The sequence below is a fragment of the Eleginops maclovinus genome, chromosome 13 (genome assembly GCF_036324505.1).
Source record: "Eleginops maclovinus isolate JMC-PN-2008 ecotype Puerto Natales chromosome 13, JC_Emac_rtc_rv5, whole genome shotgun sequence".
Lineage (NCBI taxonomy): Eukaryota > Metazoa > Chordata > Actinopteri > Perciformes > Eleginopidae > Eleginops > Eleginops maclovinus.
In genome coordinates this window covers 15,657,195-15,679,678 of record NC_086361.1, presented here as the reverse complement: position 1 = coordinate 15,679,678, position 22,484 = coordinate 15,657,195, and the positions used below count along the sequence as shown (strand labels likewise).

At 40.4% G+C, this 22,484-nt stretch overlaps 1 protein-coding gene across 1 annotated transcript; it reads left to right on the top strand.

Moving 5' to 3' along the window:
* The first annotated feature begins 4,700 nt into the window (after positions 1 to 4,700).
* On the top strand, positions 4,701 to 22,389 carry c13h18orf21 (chromosome 13 C18orf21 homolog). Its single transcript, XM_063900143.1, has 5 exons — positions 4,701 to 4,998; positions 10,510 to 10,532; positions 10,862 to 11,082; positions 20,729 to 20,922; positions 21,250 to 22,389. The coding sequence occupies exons 1-5, from the start codon at positions 4,904 to 4,906 to the stop codon at positions 21,410 to 21,412; spliced, it is 696 nt and encodes a 231-aa protein (XP_063756213.1). The 5' UTR covers positions 4,701 to 4,903; the 3' UTR covers positions 21,413 to 22,389.
* Positions 22,390 to 22,484: the final 95 nt, after the last annotated feature.

The window sequence follows — 22,484 nt, the reverse complement described above, 5'->3', positions numbered from 1 at the left end:
TTGCCCAACTTTATGTTTATTAATATCCCTATACAAACATTCATAAAAAGACGTTCTGCAAAGCACATCGGCCTAAATAAAAAAAATCACTGCTGTCAAATTACTCATGGCAATTACTCAGGCTATTCATTATCACATAAGGGAAAACACATCACCGGGTCCATCCGTAATTGAAAAGTGATGACTATAAAACTTTGCATACATTAATTTGCACGAAGATCCTAGTACATTAAAATGTCTGTAAATGTGAGGTTGCTGGGCCTTTCAGATAGGCTCTGCATTAATCAGTTTGCTGTCTGGAATTAAAGAGGGAATAGAAAAAATAGTTTCCTGGCAGCCACTCAGGGTGTGAGGCTCTGTGCCCGTTCATTCTCTCTTTTAGCAAGGCCGCAGGGAGCTAATAAACAAACAGTCGCCATAACTTTCACACCATAGTTTTAGACATAACTCTTTGCTTTAAAGCCTGACATTCAACCGGCAAATTTTAATGAGGTCTTTAAATGACAACCATTGTATAAATCACATCAACGGGTCAAACATTTAGCTTAACCTGAGGTTGACTGTGTGCTATCTGTCAAACACAGAGGTTGGGCTCTCCCATCATACCTATACAAAACTAATGCGCAAAGAGGCTTACTTACATCTTACCATGAAATGGTATACTCTGTAAAGCTGTTGAATGCTTTCCAGGGCATGCCTTGAACACTAACCCTCTACCATTTTATTATGAAAAGCACATAAAGGAAGACGGCTTTGCTATTCCTCACTATTCCTCTCCTTGTTATTCTGCATGGATACACAACCTTTTACAAAGACCTTAGCTGGCCCCTCCACTGGGTCCCTTCCCTTGGTGTGTTGTGAAAGAGCTACTGTTCCCTGGGGTTCTTGATGCTGGGATCATCCTTAACCAACATCTTTATTCTCTTTAACATGATTACGCATGGTGCAGAAAAGCAGTCCGTCCTCACAGCTCTGCTTTCTGGGCACACGCAGACCATCACATAGGAATGTACACATGCTCACTCTGCCTTTTTGAGAGACACACATGCTCTCATTGCTTCACAATCAACTTGATACTGATATCTTTAAGGAATTATTTTCTGAAGTACAGAAAAGGAGAATGAGCTATACAACAAGGTTGAACCAGATCACCTTCTTTTGAGTTTTCACATGCTTCTATCAGAAAGTGCAGTAACCACAGAAAGGGTTAGCTGAAAATAGCACAAGAGAATAAGGAAGTCTCTGGGCCTGTACATGCCTAGATTCCAGTAACAGTTGAGTGACTCAGCCGTCTTCACAAATCATTTCCACTGAGTGGTTATCACTTGTCAAATGCTGAATATTAAATCCTATTTATCTTTCTTTATCAGAATACTATCTTATCAGAATGTGAAGTCATTGAGTTAATGTTAGTGGTGTGTGTTCACTCCCAACGAAGCGAGACAACTTCCGACCTGCACACAGATAAAAGTCCTACGAGTAAGTGATGCTGTGACCTTGGTTTTCTATTTCTCTGTGTTGCTGGATCAGACCATTCATTGACACTTAATCTGAGGAATGGCTGTGGTGAATGCATTACAAGCAGGGTGTTTGAAGAGTGCTTACGCTCTAAATGAAGCATTAATATGACAATTGCTTCCATAACTAAGAAGCATCTCTACAATACAAACACACATGTGCATAAGCATACATGTCTGCACTAAAATCTGCTTAAAGGTGAGCTAAGAATTTTAAAGACTGCATCAAATGCAGCCCATTATCAGGACAAAGCATAAAAACGGAGTCACTGATCGTATCGCCATCCATTATTCATTCAAATGGATAATTACACTCATCACAGAGTATAGACTATTAAACTCAGCAGCTGCAGATGTGTGAAATGAGGGAGTTCTGCAGAGAAGTGACTTCAGAAAACAGACGAACGCATATGCGATTCACACCAGTATGCAGAAGAACACTGATTGAAGTGGACCCTGTTGTTGTTATAGCCGCATGACAGCGAGAAGTCAACACAAAGATGTACAGCACACACAACTGACTGTACTGCACTCAAGCGCACACACATGCAGCATTACAGGGCATTGTGCCTTTTCTCCCAAGCTTTCTCAGCACTATTGGAGTTTGTGTTGCGTTTCAGAAGTGATAACTGGCTCCATGGCCGCTGCTGGTCTTGGCTTTTCCCTGCAGATGCTGACAGGACACTTTGGGACGTCTCTGCCTCCATAGGTGAAAGCTTAGTCCTGCTGGCACCAGACCTGTCTCACCACAGCACAATGGAGACAAGTGTAATTCCAAATGCCTCAATAAGTACTGCATAAATACATTTAGGGATGCAATATTGAGTTCCGCTGGTAAAACAGATTTAAAAAAATCAGCCTACTGTGGACTCAAAGTGCAAAACAAAACCATAAAATATCTAATGTGTGGATTTCCTCTCATCTCAGGCAGCCTTCAAAGACTTATTAACACTATAATAGCACCTGATAGTGATTGAACTCCTTTGGCTTTAGGGTTTCTGTGCCCTGCAGAAAAAATAGGTTCATTTATAACTATGCAGAAGAGTTGAAGAGTAATCATGCATTTTCATAATATCATCACACAACATTAATTTATGCCAATGTACTATGAGTGAAAAATATTCAGCCTACCTTTCCATCACCTCTTTTTCAATTCAGCAGCAGCAGCAGCAGCAGAGATGGGAATGTGGTCGCATTTTGAGCACAATATGAACCTGTCTGTCTGTCTGTGTGCGCGCGTGTCTGTGTGTCTGTGTGTCTATCTGTGTGTGTCTGTCGGTCTGTCTCTCTGTACCTCCCTCGTAATAGCGAGTCAGTTATGTCCTGGTAGTGAGCGAAAATCCGTTTATCCGCGAACTACACTTGCGAAGAGCTGCACCGCTTGGCTGTTTCAATCTTGTGAGAAAGCGGCTGCCTGACAGCGCCTGATAAAGTGGAGATTTACTCGCGGACAAAGTGAGAAGCAATGCCTCACACTTTAGCTTACTCCATCAGTTTTGTGCGCTCTATACCGGCCAGATGATTTATATCTCCAGTGTAGGGTGGCACCCCCCCCCCCCCCCCCGAAATCTTTTCTCCCCATTAACTGACACAAGCGCGCAAGCAAAGAAGCATTTCAACATACAAAGAACAACATTTTAGAAAATCTCCACAGCAGCAACATCTTATAAGTAAAATGTTATTATAGCCTTATCACAACACTATGGATACAATTAAATAATCATACAATCATGAACCTATTATTAAAAGGGAAATAAACTCTACAGCTTACCAGAATATAGCACTAAACGATGAACTTCCAAAAGGAACACCTTGGCAATTCAGTTTTAACAATGGAAAGGATGGCGTCAGAGGCTATTTCTGTTTTAATTCAGGTTCACGTGGGACCTCGATAGATCATAAGGGACTATGGTAACACATAATTGCCTTACTTAAACTAAAATTGCTGCATTTCTCGTAAATGACTGCAACTAACCAACCTACCGTTAGTCAGAGTGGATATTCCGGGAATAAATGTGCGTAAAACGCACAGCTCCGGAGATCAGTCCTTGGGCACCTTGAGACGAGCAGAGCAGGAGCTGTGTGAATTGTCGCTAGTGCTGAATGAAATCCCCTCTCGTGTCGAACAAAACCTCTGTGGAACTTATGTCTTTGTATCCCGTGTTTCTTTAACCGCTTCATTTCATTTCAGGCTTCATTTGATATCAGCACCCCAGAGAGTGACCATCGATGCGCACTCAGTAAACTCTCCCTCCCTGCTGCCTCTGCTGCTGCTGCTACTGCTGATGCTGCTGCTGCTGATATAGAGATATACAATTTCACATTGTCGCTCTTTTTCCTGACCTTAGAATTCTTTTGTTGACACGATGCAGTAATTCCACTGGAACCTGCAGGAGTTTTGTAGACTCGAGTGATACATAACCCTGTCGGATGGCACAGGTTAATGTACAGCCTTTGTGTTCGTGGACCAAAGACACCTGGTTTGTTAATGCGCAAGACACAGCAATAATGATGTCAATAGCTACAGACTGTAATGTCGTCAAACATTCGCAATTCTTACTGCCCAGTAAGATCTATCAAATAAATGATGACAGCAATAAAGAGGAAGGTTGCAGCAAAATAACCTCATTACCTAATTTATCTCTGAAATGGTGTAATGAGTTTAGAGTTAGTATCTGACTTTAAACTTTAGGAAACGTTACTGCCTGATCAATTATGACAAGAAGACTCCAGACTGGGGGTGTCAACCTAATTTGTGATACCTGAGCCCTAATAGAAGTGAGTTGATCTTAAATCAGATCAAATGATGCCTACGAATTTATTTTTGAATTAATGTCATTTTTCAATAACTACTCTCGGTGTGTTTACTGCATGATACAGCCCAGACCACTTTAGTATCATCATTTTGTCTTGTTTTATTTTTTATAAGTATGTCTTTGAGTTATTAAAAAAAAAAAGTTGTATTGTATTCTATAACCTACTGACACATTTTCTCAGTGTTAGAATTCAACAGACACTGGAATGGCTGACATACATGTAGAGATAAAGACTTAAGAACAATTTGGAGTGGTCTCTTAATTTTCTCCGGAGCTGTGTTACATTATGCTACCTAAACAAACAATACATTCGCCACGCAGTGTACCTCGCAGATTGACTCAATCTCCCACAATGCACTGCGAACAACGTCACAATCCTGCGACCCAACGTGGATTTACAGCAAAAGGTTTATCGAGATTGAACTGCAGCTCCACCAGACAGTGTCTAAACGTTATTTTAACGTCTATTCTCACCTTGTTGGTCCCTTTAAGGTTTTTCGGAAGAAGTTTCAAGAAGGTTTTTAGTGCAGTTCCAGTTTTTCAACGAGTCACTTAGCACCCTGCATTAAAATGAAGTTTCAGCAAGAAGAAAAAACAGTCAACTTCCTGTTGGACGCTTCCTTGCTGTATAAAGAAAAATGCCCGGAACTATCACGGTTCTTACTGTAAGAAACTTTGTTTAAAATCCTAAATTCTTGTCACTTTCAAAGCTGAGGCTGTTTGCCCTCGTGTATTGTTGTAATGGAAGCCTGTAGGCGCTAGGTGGAGGAGCCGTCCAGTGTGAGCTGTGAATGTGATGATAACTGATGGACACATACCGATAAATCACACTTTACTGACATTATTTTATCCCAGAGCTGTGTCTTTATACTTTATCCTTTTTTAATTCTGTAGGTGCTAGTAGAAAGAGCCAGTGGGTAATAATAAATGCTGGGATTTTGCATTGTGGTTTAGATGTCTTGTCTCTTGTAACGAGCATTTTCCCGTTTTTTAACTTGGCAGAAATGGGAGTTAACGCTGTAATAGAATAGCCTTTCTCTTGTTACACACAGTAGATTGTGTGATTTGATTGTATAGACCATTGACTGTAAAAAATAAGGGTATAGACACACACAATTTGTGTAAAGATGTAATTAACAAAACCACACACTTTTAGGCTTCTTTAATATTGATATTGATCATATTTGCTTGGTTTACGACTGTAACATACCTTCAACAGCATTAAAAAGCATAATTTATGTAATATATGTAGTTGATGTGTAGTGTTAAACTATGTTTTAAGAGATCTGTCATTCAATTTAACCCTTAACCACCGAGAAGCGTTTTATGTACAGTTGTTTGAGAATTGGCACATTTTACATTTGAATATAGGCCGTGATAAAGATTCACATGCATAACACTTATTTTATAAACATCCATCTTGTTGTCGGATCATTAGTGACTGTACATCCAAAGCTTGGTTTATCAGTGTCTTTCCACCTCCAAGAAACGTGTTAAGTCTATGAGTTATATTTGGCTGTTGCATACTGACTTGTTTCTTTGATGATGCCACAAGATAAGGCTGTTTATATAAATGATCTTCCTATTGTGAAGCATGGCTGTTTGTTTAGTTTCAGTGGCAATTCCCATTATACAAGCTACTTGTGTCCAATGGCTGCTCATGTGCAGTTTAATGGCCCGGGTGACTTTGTGCAGCATGTGTGAGCTTTTGCAAGTGATGAATTCAATTTGAACCTACTCTTATTAAATCATGTGTATTTGCACAGTGTTGTATATTGCATTGGTGAGGTTACAGCAACTTCCTAACAAGCTTAAAAAAGAGAACAACACCGTGAAAACGAAGTGCTGCAAACAAAGAGAACTTCTCTTATCATCGGGTAGGAGTGCAAACAGAACCTTGCCTCTTCTCTTTTATCTTTTCCAAGGTTGCCAAAAGGTCTCTTAAAAGTACCAAGTCTTTCCCAACTGCCTTTATCTAATAAGCCTCGGGTAGTCAAGTGTTTTCATCCTTATTAGAATAAAACTCAAATAATTTATGCCGGTTCTTAAACTGCATCATCATGCACAGTTCATTGCTTCAATTTGTTTCTTTGCCAACATAAGAGTGCATTACAATGTTCTCTGATGGCAGATGGAAAGCTGATTGTAATTTCCGGATAAATCCACTTTAACTTTAGTCTCTCAGTGTGTGTGAGAACCCTGCAATTCACAGGTGTACTGTCTATTTGCTTTTCTCTATCATAATTGATATGGTGTATTAATCCATTTGAAGTGTGTAAAAGTGTGTGTGTGGACTTTGAGTTGGATTTCAACCATGTCCCCACATCCTCCAGGTTGTTTTCATTTTCAGCCGAGCCAGGAAATCTGCGGGCAGATCCATGAATGGAAACCAAAACAGAGGTTTTAACGGCAAAACCCCAAGTCAGGGTCATTTTACGGATGTGTGCGAGCCCAGTGCTATTAAAATACATCGATCGGTTCCCCAGATTTCCTGGCTATGGATGAGCGGTTAAAGAGAACATTTCGACCACATTTAGCCTAACTGTGACCAGCTGTCTAGCAGGCAAGACACAAATCTAAATGTTTGGACCAGTAGCTCAAAGACCAGGCTGGTTTCATGCCAAAGTGCCTGGCAGAGAAGACACAATAAGAAGCCACAGCAAAAACTCAAAGTGTGATGAGCTAATTTAATTCTGAATTTGATCTTCAGCCAGAGTGATAATATGGAAAGCATATCAGGAGGGAAATGAATGTAATGAAATAGAGTTTCAGATTGAGATCTTGGACGCAGTTGATCAGTTAGCTGAGGGGAAATGAAAATGTTTTTCGTCAGCATTGCTCAAATAGCTGGCATAAGTGTTGAGTGTGTGTTGAAAATGCTTTTAGTCCTAATGAACCGAAACTGTCTCTCCGTGTTCCTCAGGGGATTTTCAGTGCCTTTGCTTCTCCAGTTATGGTTTTGGTCATGCGTCACCAGAGTGTTTCGGTCGTGGGTGCGTGTCTGCGCTCATAGACACTACTACACATACTTGTGGGAGATTGTGTTACTGCCTTCTGCCACTGTCTTCACTTTCTGTCAGGCTGATTATAAACCAATGGCTTTTTGTTTTTGTTTGCATCAGGGCTACAATTGGTTTGTTGTTTTTGACAATCTTGATTTCAGTACAAAAATATCAACATTTCCTTTGAAAAGAAAATGTTTTTATCGGAATGTTTGTGACGCCCTGTTTCCTTGTATGTGAACCGACATGACTTTATCGTAGATCCCATTTCCCGACTAGTGAAGTGGTATTCCAGTAAATTCATAGTCATAGTTGTGTGTTTGGTAACTGGAACCTGCATGGTCTCATATACAAACTATGCAAGATAATCAGCTTGACAAACAAACAGTTACTGAACTTTGTGTTTTTGGTCAGCATTAAACCCAATGCCATTCACTCTTAATAAAGCCAACAAAATGTAATTAAAAATAAATCAATGATAATCAATTATAAGCTAATGGTATTGGACTTTTCGTACCAGTAGAGGTCTGTGTTGAGTAGACAATAAAGCAGAGTAGAGCTCAAACTGTAATTTAATTTATCATTTTCATTTTATATAATCATATCAGGTAACATTTCTGAAAATAGTGGGAAAATATTATTATGGTTTCCCAGAGCCCAGGGTGGTGTGTTCAAATTCTATCCTAAAGCCATGCTCTGTGAGGCGGTCCTTAAGCACAATGTGGTTTTTATTCTCACCAAGATAATGCAACATGAATATGTTTAGCAGGAATAATGTTTAATATACCTCAGTTTCTTAGGTTTAAGTTTAATATGGAAGCTTGCTAATATTTGCTGTCAGTGGGAATGGCATTAGTTTTGCTTGTATGTTGTCATAAACCAAAGTATTATGGTCATTTAAAGGTTGACCTTATGTTGGCTATAACTTAAACATAACTAAACTTGTCTTAACATAAATTATTCAATGAAGGGGCAATTATTACTTCTGATTTTTGTCGCCCATTTTGTTTTGTCCCAATGCGAACCTCTTCTGTACAGATTTTGTACTTTGTTTTCTCGTGTCTTACAGCCCCTCTCCGCTGGAGCCAGCTACGTCTACACACATAAATGTGACTCCAGACTGTAAGAAACCTGCTGGCCTCTTTCTGTCACACCAGCTGTTTAATAGGAACACCGCCAGACTGTGTTGTAGTAGGATACAATATCTAGTGTTCACTAATTGTTGCTGAAGCCCCCCCCCCCCCCACTAGCTGAGTTAGAAGCCTTATTATACTTTTTTTTTTAGAATCCAGTAGCACTGTTTACCCTGATGGTAGCAATAAAATGTTCATATTGCTTCTGTTTGTGTGCTTTAGCTCAGACAGTGCTTCTGTCTCTAATTACATTATTACCTTGTAGTCAACACAGCCCCCCCCCACCCTTTGGCATCTTTAAGGATCTCTTTATGGCATCTCCCAGTTGTCAACAGTTCATGTGTAAGGCCCATATCTTCTCTCGCCACAACTAAGTGTGCCCTTAAAAGGAGATGCCTGACAAGCATGATAATTACATCAGGGCAATGGAAGAGGTTTTTTTGCGGTTCCAGAAAGCTGGGTTATCAGCGGAAGGAGAGATTATGGGAAAACGAAATCTGATAAATCCTCACAGTCGAGTCATCAGTGGTCTGTTCATGGCCTTGTCAGAGAGTTTACTCCGTCAGTAGCATGAAGAATGTGTCCTTTTATGAAGTGTTTGTCAGTGGTGTCAAGAACAATTTCTGATTATTGATTTTCAATTGTGAAGCAACCGCCGTAGGGGCTGTGTTAAAACCTGCTGATTTTCTAAAGCAGACGTTGTGTCAGCCAGAAATTATACAAAGCTTTCCTAGCAACCATCAGAAGTGTTTTTCGGGAATTGTTCGAGGCCTGTGAGTTATCAGTCCTCTACGGAGTCACAATGCACCGTGCCAGCCTCCAACAACTCCTCTTCATTTCCAGTGTTGTCCTCAGGGCTGCTATATAATCTGACAGTTTTAATTCACTGATTATTAAATAGTGGTGGATCGTGCGACGGTGACTCAGGCTGTGGGAAAAGTGATGACAGATATGTAGTAATCCTTCTCCGCCCACTTAACGTCATACAATACAATGCACCATCTCAAATGTAGGGCGAGTAAGAATGCTAGTGGAGAGCGTCAACAAAGCGCTGACAGCATACACAGCTGCAGTCAGCGGGTCAACTCCAGATTAAAGTTGACCCCCCTGCCCCCTTCTCCTCTTCATAAACAGCCAGGCCGTTTCCCGCCACACGTGCAGCTGGACAGTCCATTTCTTCTTCTTGATTTAAGCCCAGGGCTAATTTAGGTGGATTTAGCAGTAGCTTAGTTTACATATTTGCAGGAATGTCTCATCGCATGCTTCCCAAAGTTGAAGGCGGTCAATGGGTAGCTCTGTAGGGTGGGGTCGGGGGGACATTTACGCCACATTGCTAATAGGAAGAGTTGTTAGTCACAAGCTTTTTTTCCAATGTGTTTATTTGCATTTATTTTAACAGTATTGTTGACTCAGTTTCTTTCAGCAGAATAATAAATTGATTGCTTTGTGGAACGAAATTATTCCAAGTATCCTTTCCCTATTACATTACCTTGTTAACAGTGTGAAAAACTGGGTTTTTGATAAATACATTTGCATGTTGATTTACTTGTAAATGCTTTCCCCAAGTGAACAAAAAACATTTTGAATCAAATGTTTTTACTTTATAATTATCCTTGACTAATGCTTTTCACCGGGTTGAGTACAAAGCCAGTTGACCAAGAGCCCATTTGATTTCATTGATTTTTTAATTTCATTTTCAACAAAAAATACAGATTTTTTAAATAAAATATTCAAATGAAAGAGAACAGGTCCTACTCATTAGGCTTAACAATGCTGAATTGATTTGGAGTCTAGCAATATTTTTCTTAATATTAAAAATGCTGAATTCAAAAAATATATTTAAATGATAAATAATAATATGGAAATAATAAAATCCAAATAAAAATATGTTTGTACCGGTGTTTAGTTTTCAATTTAAAAAATCATATAAAACGTGCTGAAAAAAAGTTAGACCAATTGAAATCACTGTATTCCTAATGGGTACTGTATAAAAATCATTAGTTCAGAATTGCTAATCTTGTCTCTTTTTTTCCTTCCCTAGGAAGTTGCCTGTGAAGGCTAACGGTAAGTAAAGAGAACACCTCCTTGATGAATTTTACTTCTGAATTACAAAGTTTGTTTAATTTCTGGATGTCTTCATGAGTGATGCCCTGGACTATAATAGCTACAAACAGCTGAATGCAGTAGGAAGTGGAACCTTGTCACCGGCTTGTCAAGGTTGATAAATCTCACTTAACCCACAGCCAAACACACTGAGTCAGCCAGATGCAGCATTCTGCCTGGTGGGATCAAAAACACACGCAGAACCACACACACTCACAGAGGTACATGCCAAACATCAATAGGTAGTGGTGCTATTGAGTGTTCACACTGTCTCTCTTGCTCCTTCTCAGAACAACGGAAGTACAGTTCCTCCGACCTGCTGCAGAGCACCTCCGTGTGTCCCTGCTGTTATCAGTGGCTGCATCCAAACAATTACCGGATGCGACTTCGGCCAAAACGGCGTCCATCAGCACGGGTGCAGAGTGTCCTGCGCAGGAAGGCCCGGGGCAAACGACTGAGCCTGATGCAGAAAAATCTGCTGCAGCGCTTCCAAACGTCCTCCTCTGTACTGGTGAGAACACAAAACACTACAACCGCGCAGTTATGTATTGCACTGCACTGCAGCAAAGTGTCCTTGCAGAAGAACACGGGCACATTGTATCCTAACCTACAGTGGTGTTGAACTAAGTTAAGAAGAAGTGAAGACTCTTTGTGCATGACCTCTGAACTTTGAAGAAGGAGAGACAAAATCATTTCCCAGGTGTGTTGAAAACCGTATGAAATCATAGATTATTTTGACAGAACAAGCCCTACATTGTCTCCTGATGATTTGTCTCCAGGCCTTGTTGCTATTTAGATTTATGAACTCATTTGTATTCCATCCGCAGAAAGTGCCTGGTTTCATTATGGTGCTCCACTCATCATTACAGTCTTTACAGTGGTCCCATTATGCTTAACTGTAAGATAACTAATGTTTCCAGACAGTGCTTTGTCAACACTCAGCCTGCTCCGTCCCACAGCCCCACAAAGTGTTGCAGTACTCCCTTTTGATCGCCCTCTTAATGGATGGCACCAGAATGGAAAGCTTTTTTTTATTGTTTTGATTAGGGCCAGCACTCACCCACTTTACTGATAAGGACATTGGTTGTGGAGTTTGTGGTGATAGGGTCATTTTCCCCCGACATCAGAGAGCACTGATAGGAGAGAATCACTGAAGAGTCCCTCTGGTGAGCTGACATCAGCCCTAATGAAGAGCAGCTCTAGTGGAAACGCTGCTGCCTCATTAAAAATCTTTTTGGGTTCATTTAACATGCAGGTATTCATGCAGGCACTCTGAGCCCACAATCCACTATACATCAGTGGACTCTGAGGCCAAAGAGGAAGACAGAGATGGAGAGAGGGAGCATGATTAACAAGGGTAGAGAGAAAAGGGGAGCAGAGCAACAAAGGAAACATAAAAGGTGAACAAAGGAAAGTAGGTAGGCAGATAGATAAGAGCAGAAGAAGTCAAATGATGGACTGCAAGAGAAAAAGTAATCTAGTAACACAATGATGTTTTAAAGAAGTGGCTTTGTGCTTCTTCCTGTTCTTCTTCTGTGGACTGGAGTTAAGGTCAAATCCAGGTTGTGATAGGGAAGTCATCTGGAAAAAAAAGGAGAAAATGAACATCCTGGTAGTATTTAAGTGGTCAGCAAATACAATATGTTCAGTCATACACAGTTAAAATAATAATTAATCAAATTACATATTTTCCAGAGGCCAAAGATTACACAAACTGCCCTAATTATATTGACATGGCTACAAAAGCATGTGTTAGACACCCCTGTGTTGTAGAATTAACCTTGTATCTTGACAATCAATGCATTTTTATAGTGGGTAGATTGGACCTGTTAGCTGTTTTAGGGCCTATCTCATCCCTTGGCAGTTGTAGTGTTAAATCTGTGTGGCTTAGTCAAACATACCTACATTGTGTGTAGGCCCCTGAAGGCCTCTCTCCATACACCCAGCCGTGACTGAGCACCTCTCCTCTTACTTCTTTGTAAACAATGTTTTCGTCATGACTTGATCATGACATTACTTCCTAGTAAACCAATACACCCTGAGCCTTTCCTCTGAGGTATTTTTACCCTCTGTTTGCTCGGTCACTTGCCTGTCATGTACTGGCGGTTCAAGGGGCAACAAGCGCTGCCGTGCTGTGATAGAGAGGCGATACCCTTAAAATGCAGAGCGGTGGAGCGGGGAGATAAGGGCAGGAATGTGAACTGCTTTCCTATCGTTGTATCTGTGGCTGTATGCTGATAAGACATGGAGAGGAGCCTGAATGGGATTTAGAAGCAAGCGCATGGGTAGTTAGGATGTCTGGATAAGCCAGTGTATAAGAAATATGTTTTAAAGTTGTTCTTTACAGACGAAGCTGCTGTTGATTTTAAAACAAATAATGTCCAGAGACTTGAAAAGGGTTTCAGTGACATCGTATTATTCTTGTATTGTTTTATGTCAGTCTGTTGAGTGTTTTGGCCGTGTACACGTAATGTTCTGCTCCTCTTACTGTAAGTCACGTTACATCTACAGGAAGTAGTGGGGGATTTATTGGAGGAATAATCAAAACAGGCTGTCTTATAAATGTATTGTCACATTCATGCCTTGTTGTGTGCAGGACGAAGCTGTAAGTACTTGCAGACATGTTTGCTTGTGTTCTCAGTCTTCTTCCAAGTGTCAAAACATTTATGTGATCGTTCTTTACTATGAGAGGAGTTGTGACATTTTGAAGAGCTAATTGTTTTTATTTGTTTTAGTTATTTAATATTTGGATTAGTTTTAGTAGTTTTCTCCTGGTAAAATTTCATTATAAAGTCATTCCAGCTTTTGTGAGTGAACTGTAGTCTTCCCAACAACATGTATAGTAGTGTATGAGGGATATGAAAGCTCACGTATCCCTGTCTAAACAAAGATATAGGCATTCACATGACCAGTATAATATTCACCTTCATACACATGGGTGGTGTGCCGTCCCTCAGGGTGTAAATCCCCTTCATTTCACGCCACACTGCTCTCCCTTTAGGATGTATGTTTATGTCGCCTGCTGGGTGGGTCGTCATATGCTTTCCTCAGCGCTGTGAAGCGGTGTCTTTAGAGGTATTATAAATCAGGCATGTTTATGCATGCTGGGCAGGTTATCTAGCAAAGGATATGGAAATACGTTGGATTGTAGCCCCACCAGAAAAGCAGAGACCCTAAATGGAGCGAGAAATAGCGCATACGTCTCCTCCTCTGTTCTTCTGTTCTTTCTTCTCTAGCCTAGATTTATACTTTCCAGCGGAGTTGTTCGTCACTAAAATATGTAGTTCAGCTCTTTCCTGAACATGTACAATATTGTTGTTTTAGATGGTGAGTTTTTGCCTTGTTTTTAACTCAGAAGTTACTTACTATGGGAACACAAAGTGATGCTATCCCAGAAGAATAACTTTTTATGTGAATATGTTTAGTGAATGTGTAGTCACGATGCCTTCCAAACAAGTAAAAACCACACTCAAAACCCTCGATGGAGCTTGCAGAACAACACTTGTAATACTCTGAAAACAACAATGCTCTTAGAAAAACAGATTGACCAGGCATGAAAAAAACAAATTGACCGAACATAAGAGGTTGGTTCTCTTTTTCCCGTATGGTCCATTTCTTCCTGACGTGAGTCGACTCTTGTCTTTGTAATTTATGTCACCACTTCTTTTGACCTCACTGGCCACCTCTCATGCTCTCGATCACTCTCCTTCTGTTGCTGTTTCTTCCTGTTCTTTCCTCTTATGTTTTACCTCAACTCTTCTACCTGACCGCCCCTCTCACATTATTGTGGTCTTTCTTTCCTCCTTCCATTCTTGGCAATCCCTTCACCATATCCCTTTGTCATATTTATCTTTACTGGAGTTATGTTGTTGGAGAATGTGCCTCATTGGGGGATGACAGGAAACAGGGGGCAGAGATGTGTGGCTGCTGCGTCGCCTCTGTTTTCTCTCAGGGAACACCAAGAGCTCCGCCGAGTGTTTGGAGACCTTGACGTTGGGCATCGAGTGACACGATGACAAGATGAGTACATGTTTGGGAAAAGAAAGGCCAGGAGGGAATCAGCAGCAGTGGTAGTGGCCTTAAGAAACAAACACAGGAGACCTGCTGGAAAGAAGACACTCACTCATGTCTCACGTGTTTAGTGATTTAACAAAGTCTGCGCTGAAATATTTTAAGCAAGTTAACACAAATACAATAGCAGCAGCAGTCGTGGGAAGTCAGTGCCAGCTGGGACTGTCATGAATCATGGAAGGCTACACACACAAGTCTTGCATAGTGTAGTGGGCATTGGTATTGCTTAGTCTTCCCAAGCTAGGATCAGTTTCTGATCTCAGCTGTCATCATGTCTGTAGCCCAGCTTAACACAGCTCAACAACAACAACAACATGTCATCTGTTAATAATCCTGTTCAATTTGTAGCTAGTCACTATTAAAAGTCTGCTGTAGATCTTGGAAATCACTCTTCGAGGCTCTAATATGAGTTGGCATAGGTGTAGAGGTTTGGAAGCCGCCACAGTTCAGTTTTCCGATCCCCACTTAGCAATATATTTACAGTATATTACTGCTGTAACTGATTCTGACAGTATGTAAGAACATTAATATCATTCACCACCAATCTGTTGTAAAGCAACACATGTGCCATTAGTCGTCTTTTATATTGTCCACAGAGGAGCTCCGAATCTAAAAGCTACACCCTGAAGCAGAGCTGCTCCATCCAGTGACAGATGCATAAAACCGTGTCTCCACTAAAACTGTGGACCAACAAATAATATACAGCACAAAATATCCAGAAGCATTTTGAATGTATTTTTTTCAGATTTCTAAAATGTGCGCTCGGATCTATTTAATAAATCTCAATTGTGTGCATAAACTCAATTTCTACTTCCAGAATGAAATGCAAACTACGACGGAAAAATCATTATCGGGCTTTTTCCACAGTGAGATATCATTGATTTATTGCCTTCCAGAAGATCATTCAACAACTTGCAATGTATGATTTACTAAAGCATTAGGAAAAACCCTATTGTATTCCATCTGACTACTTTATCTACGACTATGCCATAAATCAAGCTCTGGTTTATTTTGAGGCAAACATGCAGGATGAAACGTGACCTTTATCAAAGCAAAAGAGACACAAAATGTATAGGACCAGATATGACTTCTTTTTTTAAATATCAGTGTGTTTGGTATCGGGTGTCTCGGTGTATTTACCGTGCAGCCTGCCTCCAGACAGCGCGCCTAAGTGGCTGCCTGCAACATCATGGCCCGCCAGGTATTGATCTCTGAGCTGCTCTTCTGCTTTCGGCTCTATCGTGTTGTATTGATGTGTTCTCAAATCACTTTCTCACACACACACACACACACACACACACACACACACACACACACACACACACACACACACACACACACACACACACACACACACACACACACACACACTGCGTGTAAATATGTGTGCCTTTGATCGCACGCATATCAAGTCTTTAGAAAACTCTGCCACGTCAAATATTCAATTCAAAGGTTCTTTTAGGCCCCAAATGTTGTCACCCTGTCACTGTTACTCTACTCATATATTCCTCTTGGGTGGTGTCGGTCAGCCAGGGTCAAATTAATCAACCCGATCCGAAACCCAGCAGCAGAGAGAGAAAGGCAGGAATGGATGTATTTATGGAGCAGGGGCTATTAATAGAAGAAAGGGTCCATTTGTGGAATTGATTTATACGGGTCTGTATGTGTTTGTGAGTCCATGTGTGTGTGCCACTATTTGGCATGCCACTTTTTTTCTAATTCCCAGAGCCAATGTTACATGCAAGTGTGGTCACACACTTTAAGCACGCATATCACAGGGTGGCAGAAGGTATATACAGAACTGGCATGTTCTAGACAGCAGAAGCAATGATTTCTGTGTTCATAAGTTCAGATTTATCCACAAGAGAAGTGTCTCTAATGTTCTTACCTGACACAAAATCAGATATCTGGGCACAGCTTAGCTACTGGAGACAAAGCTGCAAAATCTCCGACAGAGTTGATGTGTTTTGAGATATCTTGCACTCTTTTGTTCCTCATACTTGTTTCCCTGTGCATTCAGGTACACTAACATAGGATGCATGTCTAATATTAAGGTTTGTAGATCAAAGTGTTGCTGTTGATTTGTCCGCATGCTGGAAAGCCTTAAACACATTAACTTACTCCAAGAGATTTAGCAGATTTATTCTCTCTTTATAATGGCTTTTTAAGTGGGCTAGTTAGCGAGGTTTATATACAATTTCATGCCTTTTTTATGTTAGGATTCAAGGGATGAAGAGCACATGCTGATATATCACACACCATGCATAATTGTTTCCAGAGCTAAATGGTCATAACCGCCTATGTATAGAGGGCAATTACCATTTAGCCCTGGACCCGACCTTTACTATTATCCCCATGGGTAGGGGATGAAGATGAAATGTATCCGTGACTTTTTCTTTCTGTAGAAGCACTGTTGGATTTCCCATTTTTATGGTATGGTCTTCTTTTATCTCGTTTTTACAAGTCTTGTTAACTTCAAGGTTAACCTACACTTTCCGATACCTAAAATTCAACATTCAACAATAAACAATTTCCCTTAATATCACCCCAGCTGTGTAAAGGTATTTGCCACTCAGTAGATCTTTTGCTCAAAGTCAGGAAAACAAATTAGCATGCATACACTACATGTGAAGATTGGATACACATGAGGAATAACATTACATTGTAGGTTAAAAGGACGTGTTGTCACTATACCGATCTCTTTATTTGGTTGAGTTTCATCATCCATACACACACACTTTTCCTGTTGATTTACTTGGAGCCTGTTATATCAGTGCTTCAGAGCAAGTCACTTAAAAATGTAGGAGCTAGTGGTACTTGAAACAGCAGCAGGTCATTCTTGATCTAAACATCCATGTGTAGCCAGGTGTCTGCTTTTTGTTTGGTTCACTTCACTATGGTGCTCTCACTCCTGTCCTCTAAGTTGTTGTTTTTTTCCATTCGTGGCAATCATCCGATAATCATCTGAGTTCAAACCAGTACAATCTAAGCTTACATGTCCTCAGCACCATTTTTTAACCAGTAATCAAGTAGTTGTTGTTTGAGTATTGGCTTCCAGTTTCCTGTTGATATTTGATCAGATGAAAATGATCTGCCGGAGGATATAGGGTGATTGCAGCAGGAAAAAACAGGTGGTAGTGATGAAAGGGTTCTCAATGAAAGTAAACAGAGGACTGCTCATCACAACAAATATGTTGAGGTGGATAGACAAATGTAAACAGGAATGAAGGGAAAATCTGAATTATGCATTAGCACATTTTTGAATATCTGCGTTGCTCCATGGATTTTAAAATATTACTCAAAGAAAAGCCTGCAGACAGTTTGTTCCTGTATGATAAAATAATCTTTAGTGGATTAAAAACAGCTGCTCCAGCTTAATCTGCACCGTCAACATCGCTGCTTTGAGTTTTTACGACTTTTTCCTTCACAACAATTGTAATCTCAAATAGATTGCTGAGTTTAGAAGAGCTGTTTTAACTTTGGAAGCGATAAATAGTTTGATGAATAGGCTTTAACCGGTACATGTTATCCTCCGGTATGGAGCTTCCTCTACTGAAAGAAAGGCTTTCCTATTTAGGAGTTAGAAATACTTTTGTGATGACCTCAGTATTTAAATATACCTTTTGATAAGAGGAAAATACTTCACATAACATTGAAGTTAAAACTAGCACCAGCACTTTATAACAGCTTACATTCATTCATGACACTTTAGTGTATATAGCTTTATTCATTCATCAATTACAACTCCGAGTGCTAAACATAAAGACATACAAAAAAAAGTGCATTAATAATACAAAAAGAAAGGTTTCACTGAAAATAAACATTTAACCTGGTAAAATACAGAATAATATAATAAAACTACTAACTAGATTTTGAAAGATAATCCTCACTCTGCTTCACTCCTGCTCTGATTTTGCATACAAAAGCAAATCAGTATATTTTCTGCATTCATTTTTATTTCATTTTTATCTACACATCTTTTCTGGCTTTTTTATCGTACAAAGTAAATATAGTTACTACGCTGCTACAGCTTCGTCACTGACGGAGCAGCAGAGTGCTGGCTGTCCCGCAGAGTACTCGACCCTTTCGACAGTGCATTGGTCAGCCCCTCTTTCGAGCCCCACCCCTCTGCAAAGATAGGTGGGTCAGTTGCTGGGCTGGTCTTTATAAAGCTGGACATGCAGGCTCGTTTAGTAAACACTTCTTAAACGTTCGAATAGGAAGACCTGAGGACCTTATTACTCCTGGTTCATAGAAACCAAATTCTCGGACACCTGTCAGAATCCGAAATGGCTACCTTCGTGTCGGTGAGTTTTCCATCTCATCAGCATTCAGGCCTGTCAACAGCTTGGATCGCACTTGCTGACCTCTGCTGTCTTGGTCTGTTTTGACCTGTTTGAATATTGTGCAAAAATCTGTAGGGCTTGTATCAAAAGTGAGATTCTACAGGTTCGGAGGAAAGAACCATTAACACTTCGTTCTGCACTTTTCTACAGTGAGGAAAGGAAACTGACTTTTTGTGCTAGAGTTTGTTGAATCTTCTGCAGCCCTTTAGCCTGCACTTGCGCTCACGACTGAGAAGATGTGATTGCCTCCTAGTTTTTAGTGTCGCTTGATCTTATAATTGCATTTTAGTTGATAATCTGTGGCTGAAAGTAAAGGAGTTTTTGCGTCAGTAACCGTAGCTGCAGTTTCTTTAGTTTATCTCACTTATATTTGAGCTACGCGGACGTTACATTTTTAACTGGGGTAGTCAGGAGTCTGGAATGCCAATTACCTTCTTTAATCACGAGGGTCTCATGAGCAGCTGGGTCTCGTCACTCTCATAAGTGTCTTGAGTTCTTTGCCAAATATAGGGTCTTGTGTAATCTGTGTTAGGAAATTGCTTGAATGTGTCGTGTAAGGCGCAGTTAAGTGTCACTGACGTGCTAAATTAATTCATGTTAAAAAAAACTTTGTGGAGATTAAAGTTGCAACAGACTTCTCAGCTTTCCCCCCCTTGTTAGCGCCGCTGCCAGAGAGACAACCGGCCTGTTTTCTGCTTTCACCCTTCTATTACCACAATTCGATTTGTTGAACAATTTACAAGAGCAAGAAAATAGAGTGCACCTCTTTTCTCTTGCCTCTTCTCTTGTTTAGCTACTTTTGGAGCTTGTAGTAATTTAATTATAGTGATATTAATCGCTTTACAGGACACTTTTTAGGGTTTTCTGCCCTGAATTCAGCCTTCCTTTCAACATTAACCCTAACCCTGGTTTAGGCAGAAATGCATAGTGAATGAACCAATCTGTTATTCATTATCGCACTCGCATATTGCACTGATTTTTAGGCAAAAAATGTACTACTCTGTTGCAACTTTAACTAAAGAAGTTTTCGGACAGCTGTTAAAGCACCTATAGCCTTAATGGGTGAAACTGCATGGTAACAGCCCCCCCTAACAACCCCCTTGCCCTCTCAAAAGCTAAATCAATGTTTCCCATTCTGCTTTAACTAATCCAGCTATTTTAATATCTGTACAAACATTGGAGGGTAAGATAATATTGGGGATGTTCGTCAGGGCCAATAGGAAGAGCCTCAGCTGTTGGGCAAATCATTTTCAAACATGTTTCACGTCATGAATTTGCTTCCTGGACCCCACAGTGAACTATTCCTCACTGCGACATGGCAATAGATGTGTCTGATGTCTGTGGTGCTTTAGGCTGGTCGCTGTCACCCAGGGCGAAGAAGCCCCTCTTACTGCAGACCCATCGTCGGCTCTCTGTGTCCCCTGAGGCTTTCTGTTGCTGCGATCAATCCAGATTAAGTCACAACAAACTCCAGTGTGTCCCACAGAAATACAGACAGATGTGGCTGTACTGGGTTTGATGAGAAATAAAAACGAAAATGACAAAGGCTTCATCTTCCCTCATTCAGACTGACATCAGTTGGTAGATCAATTGGAATCATAAGACAAAAGTTTCAAGGATGTTTTAGAAAAGTTGCAGATTTTGTGTGCTTTCACCTGAAACCCTTATTCTATTTGAGAGGAATTTGCATTCAGGCCATGCAACATTAATGAATATGTTCCTTTTCTCTCCTTTTCCCAGATGGCAACCTGCCACACTTGCAATCAAACGTCCAGACACAAAGGAATGAACAGGGAGTTTTTAGCTAGCCTCGCTAAGACCCACAGCACACCAGGGAGCACGGGCAAACACAAGACCCCACAGTCAAGTCACAGAGCCAGCATGCCTACTCCCAAGACTCCCGGCAAAGAAAAGACACCCGCTCAAACACCTAGGTAAGTTATTTTAAGGTGGATCTTATTAATATCCTCCAAGCTAAAAGTTTAGGATATAACTTTCCTTGGCTAAACTTGGTAAGTGTCACAGACATTCGAGAGGATGCTGTGTCAGGCCCATTAGCTTTTGAATGATTATGTTTCATTAAGAGGACTGCAGCTAGCTGTAAGGGTGCTATGTGCAGGTATCCATGCTTGCCAGATCATGTACTTGTTGACGCACACTTTTAACTTTTCCTGCCGACCAACCAATTCTCAGATTACTATATTCTAACTCTTCCTGTGTTTATTTCTCCCTCCTTCCGAACTTTCTCCTTCTCTCTCCAGGTCTTCCAAATCCTCTAACACTTCGGGGTCAGGATCCTCTGCCTCCAAGACTCCCTCTAAACCTAAGAATTGGGTCATGCAGCGTCTCAGCAAGATACTCACGCGAGAAGACAACCAGGGCAAGAAGAAGGGGGGCTTGAAAGATTTTCTCTCCTCACTTTGAGCGTCTCTTTTGTCTTTATGTCAACTCTTTAGAAAAACATGGGGTAAGACCCATGTTTGTAACCCATTAACACCAAAGGCTAAAGGGAAACTTTATTTTCCGAGCCGGTGTGGGAAGGGTTACAGTCTGCCCACCAACACAACTATTGCCGGGCTGTTTGGAATGGCACTCCTGGTATCCTGAATGTACCAACTGGGATCTCTGGGCTGGCTATTTCAGCTTTACATCAGGGTTACTGCAACCACTGCTGAGCCAGATGGAAGAAAATGGTTTTATCCTTACTTAGCACATGTCTCTTAAAATCTCCTAAACTGGGGATGTTATTTTAAGTGCGATGTTTGAGGAATTATTCAGTATTTATCATATAGCTTAAAACTCACAGTGGTCTGTGGGTGGAGTTAGTGGCATGGCAAGCTGGTTTACATGCCAATATCTTTCTGCATTTTGGATTTATTATATAATACGTATATATAAAACTATTTCGTATTCATGTTTACTTTATTTTGTATTTGAATGTATTGACTTTTTTTTTTATGGCCCTCTCCAGGGGGGAGATGTTAAGTGTATGCTTGACATGTATACGATAATGCACATGCATGACAAAGGATTTGAAACTGTGCACGGTCACCAGCAAAGATGTGTGTAATTATCATCTGGAATGGGACTCATAAGTTGCTGTTTACTTTGAAAGGCACGTCTGCCTTAACCTGTACAGAAAGACGTATAGACAATCTGTTTTGTCAAGGCTTAACATTTTATGTGAATATTTTCTTTGGTTACATGTTTTTTGAAAGGTTACTCTTTTCATCTTTTTGTAAAGAGCAGGAATTTGGATATATCGTATTGTGTTGTACTGCTTGATTACTTTTTCCATTAGCTGTTTAATGTACAGTATGTGTTTGAATCCTGAAATACCTCACATTTATATTCCACCTACACTGTGAATCACCAAAATAAAACCTTCTTAGTCTGTGAAACCTTTCCAATTTTCTGTGAAATGAGTGCTAAAAAACGTTTTTACTTCAGTCTTGCAGAGTTTATATTAATGTGTCTGCAGATATAGATGTAAGGT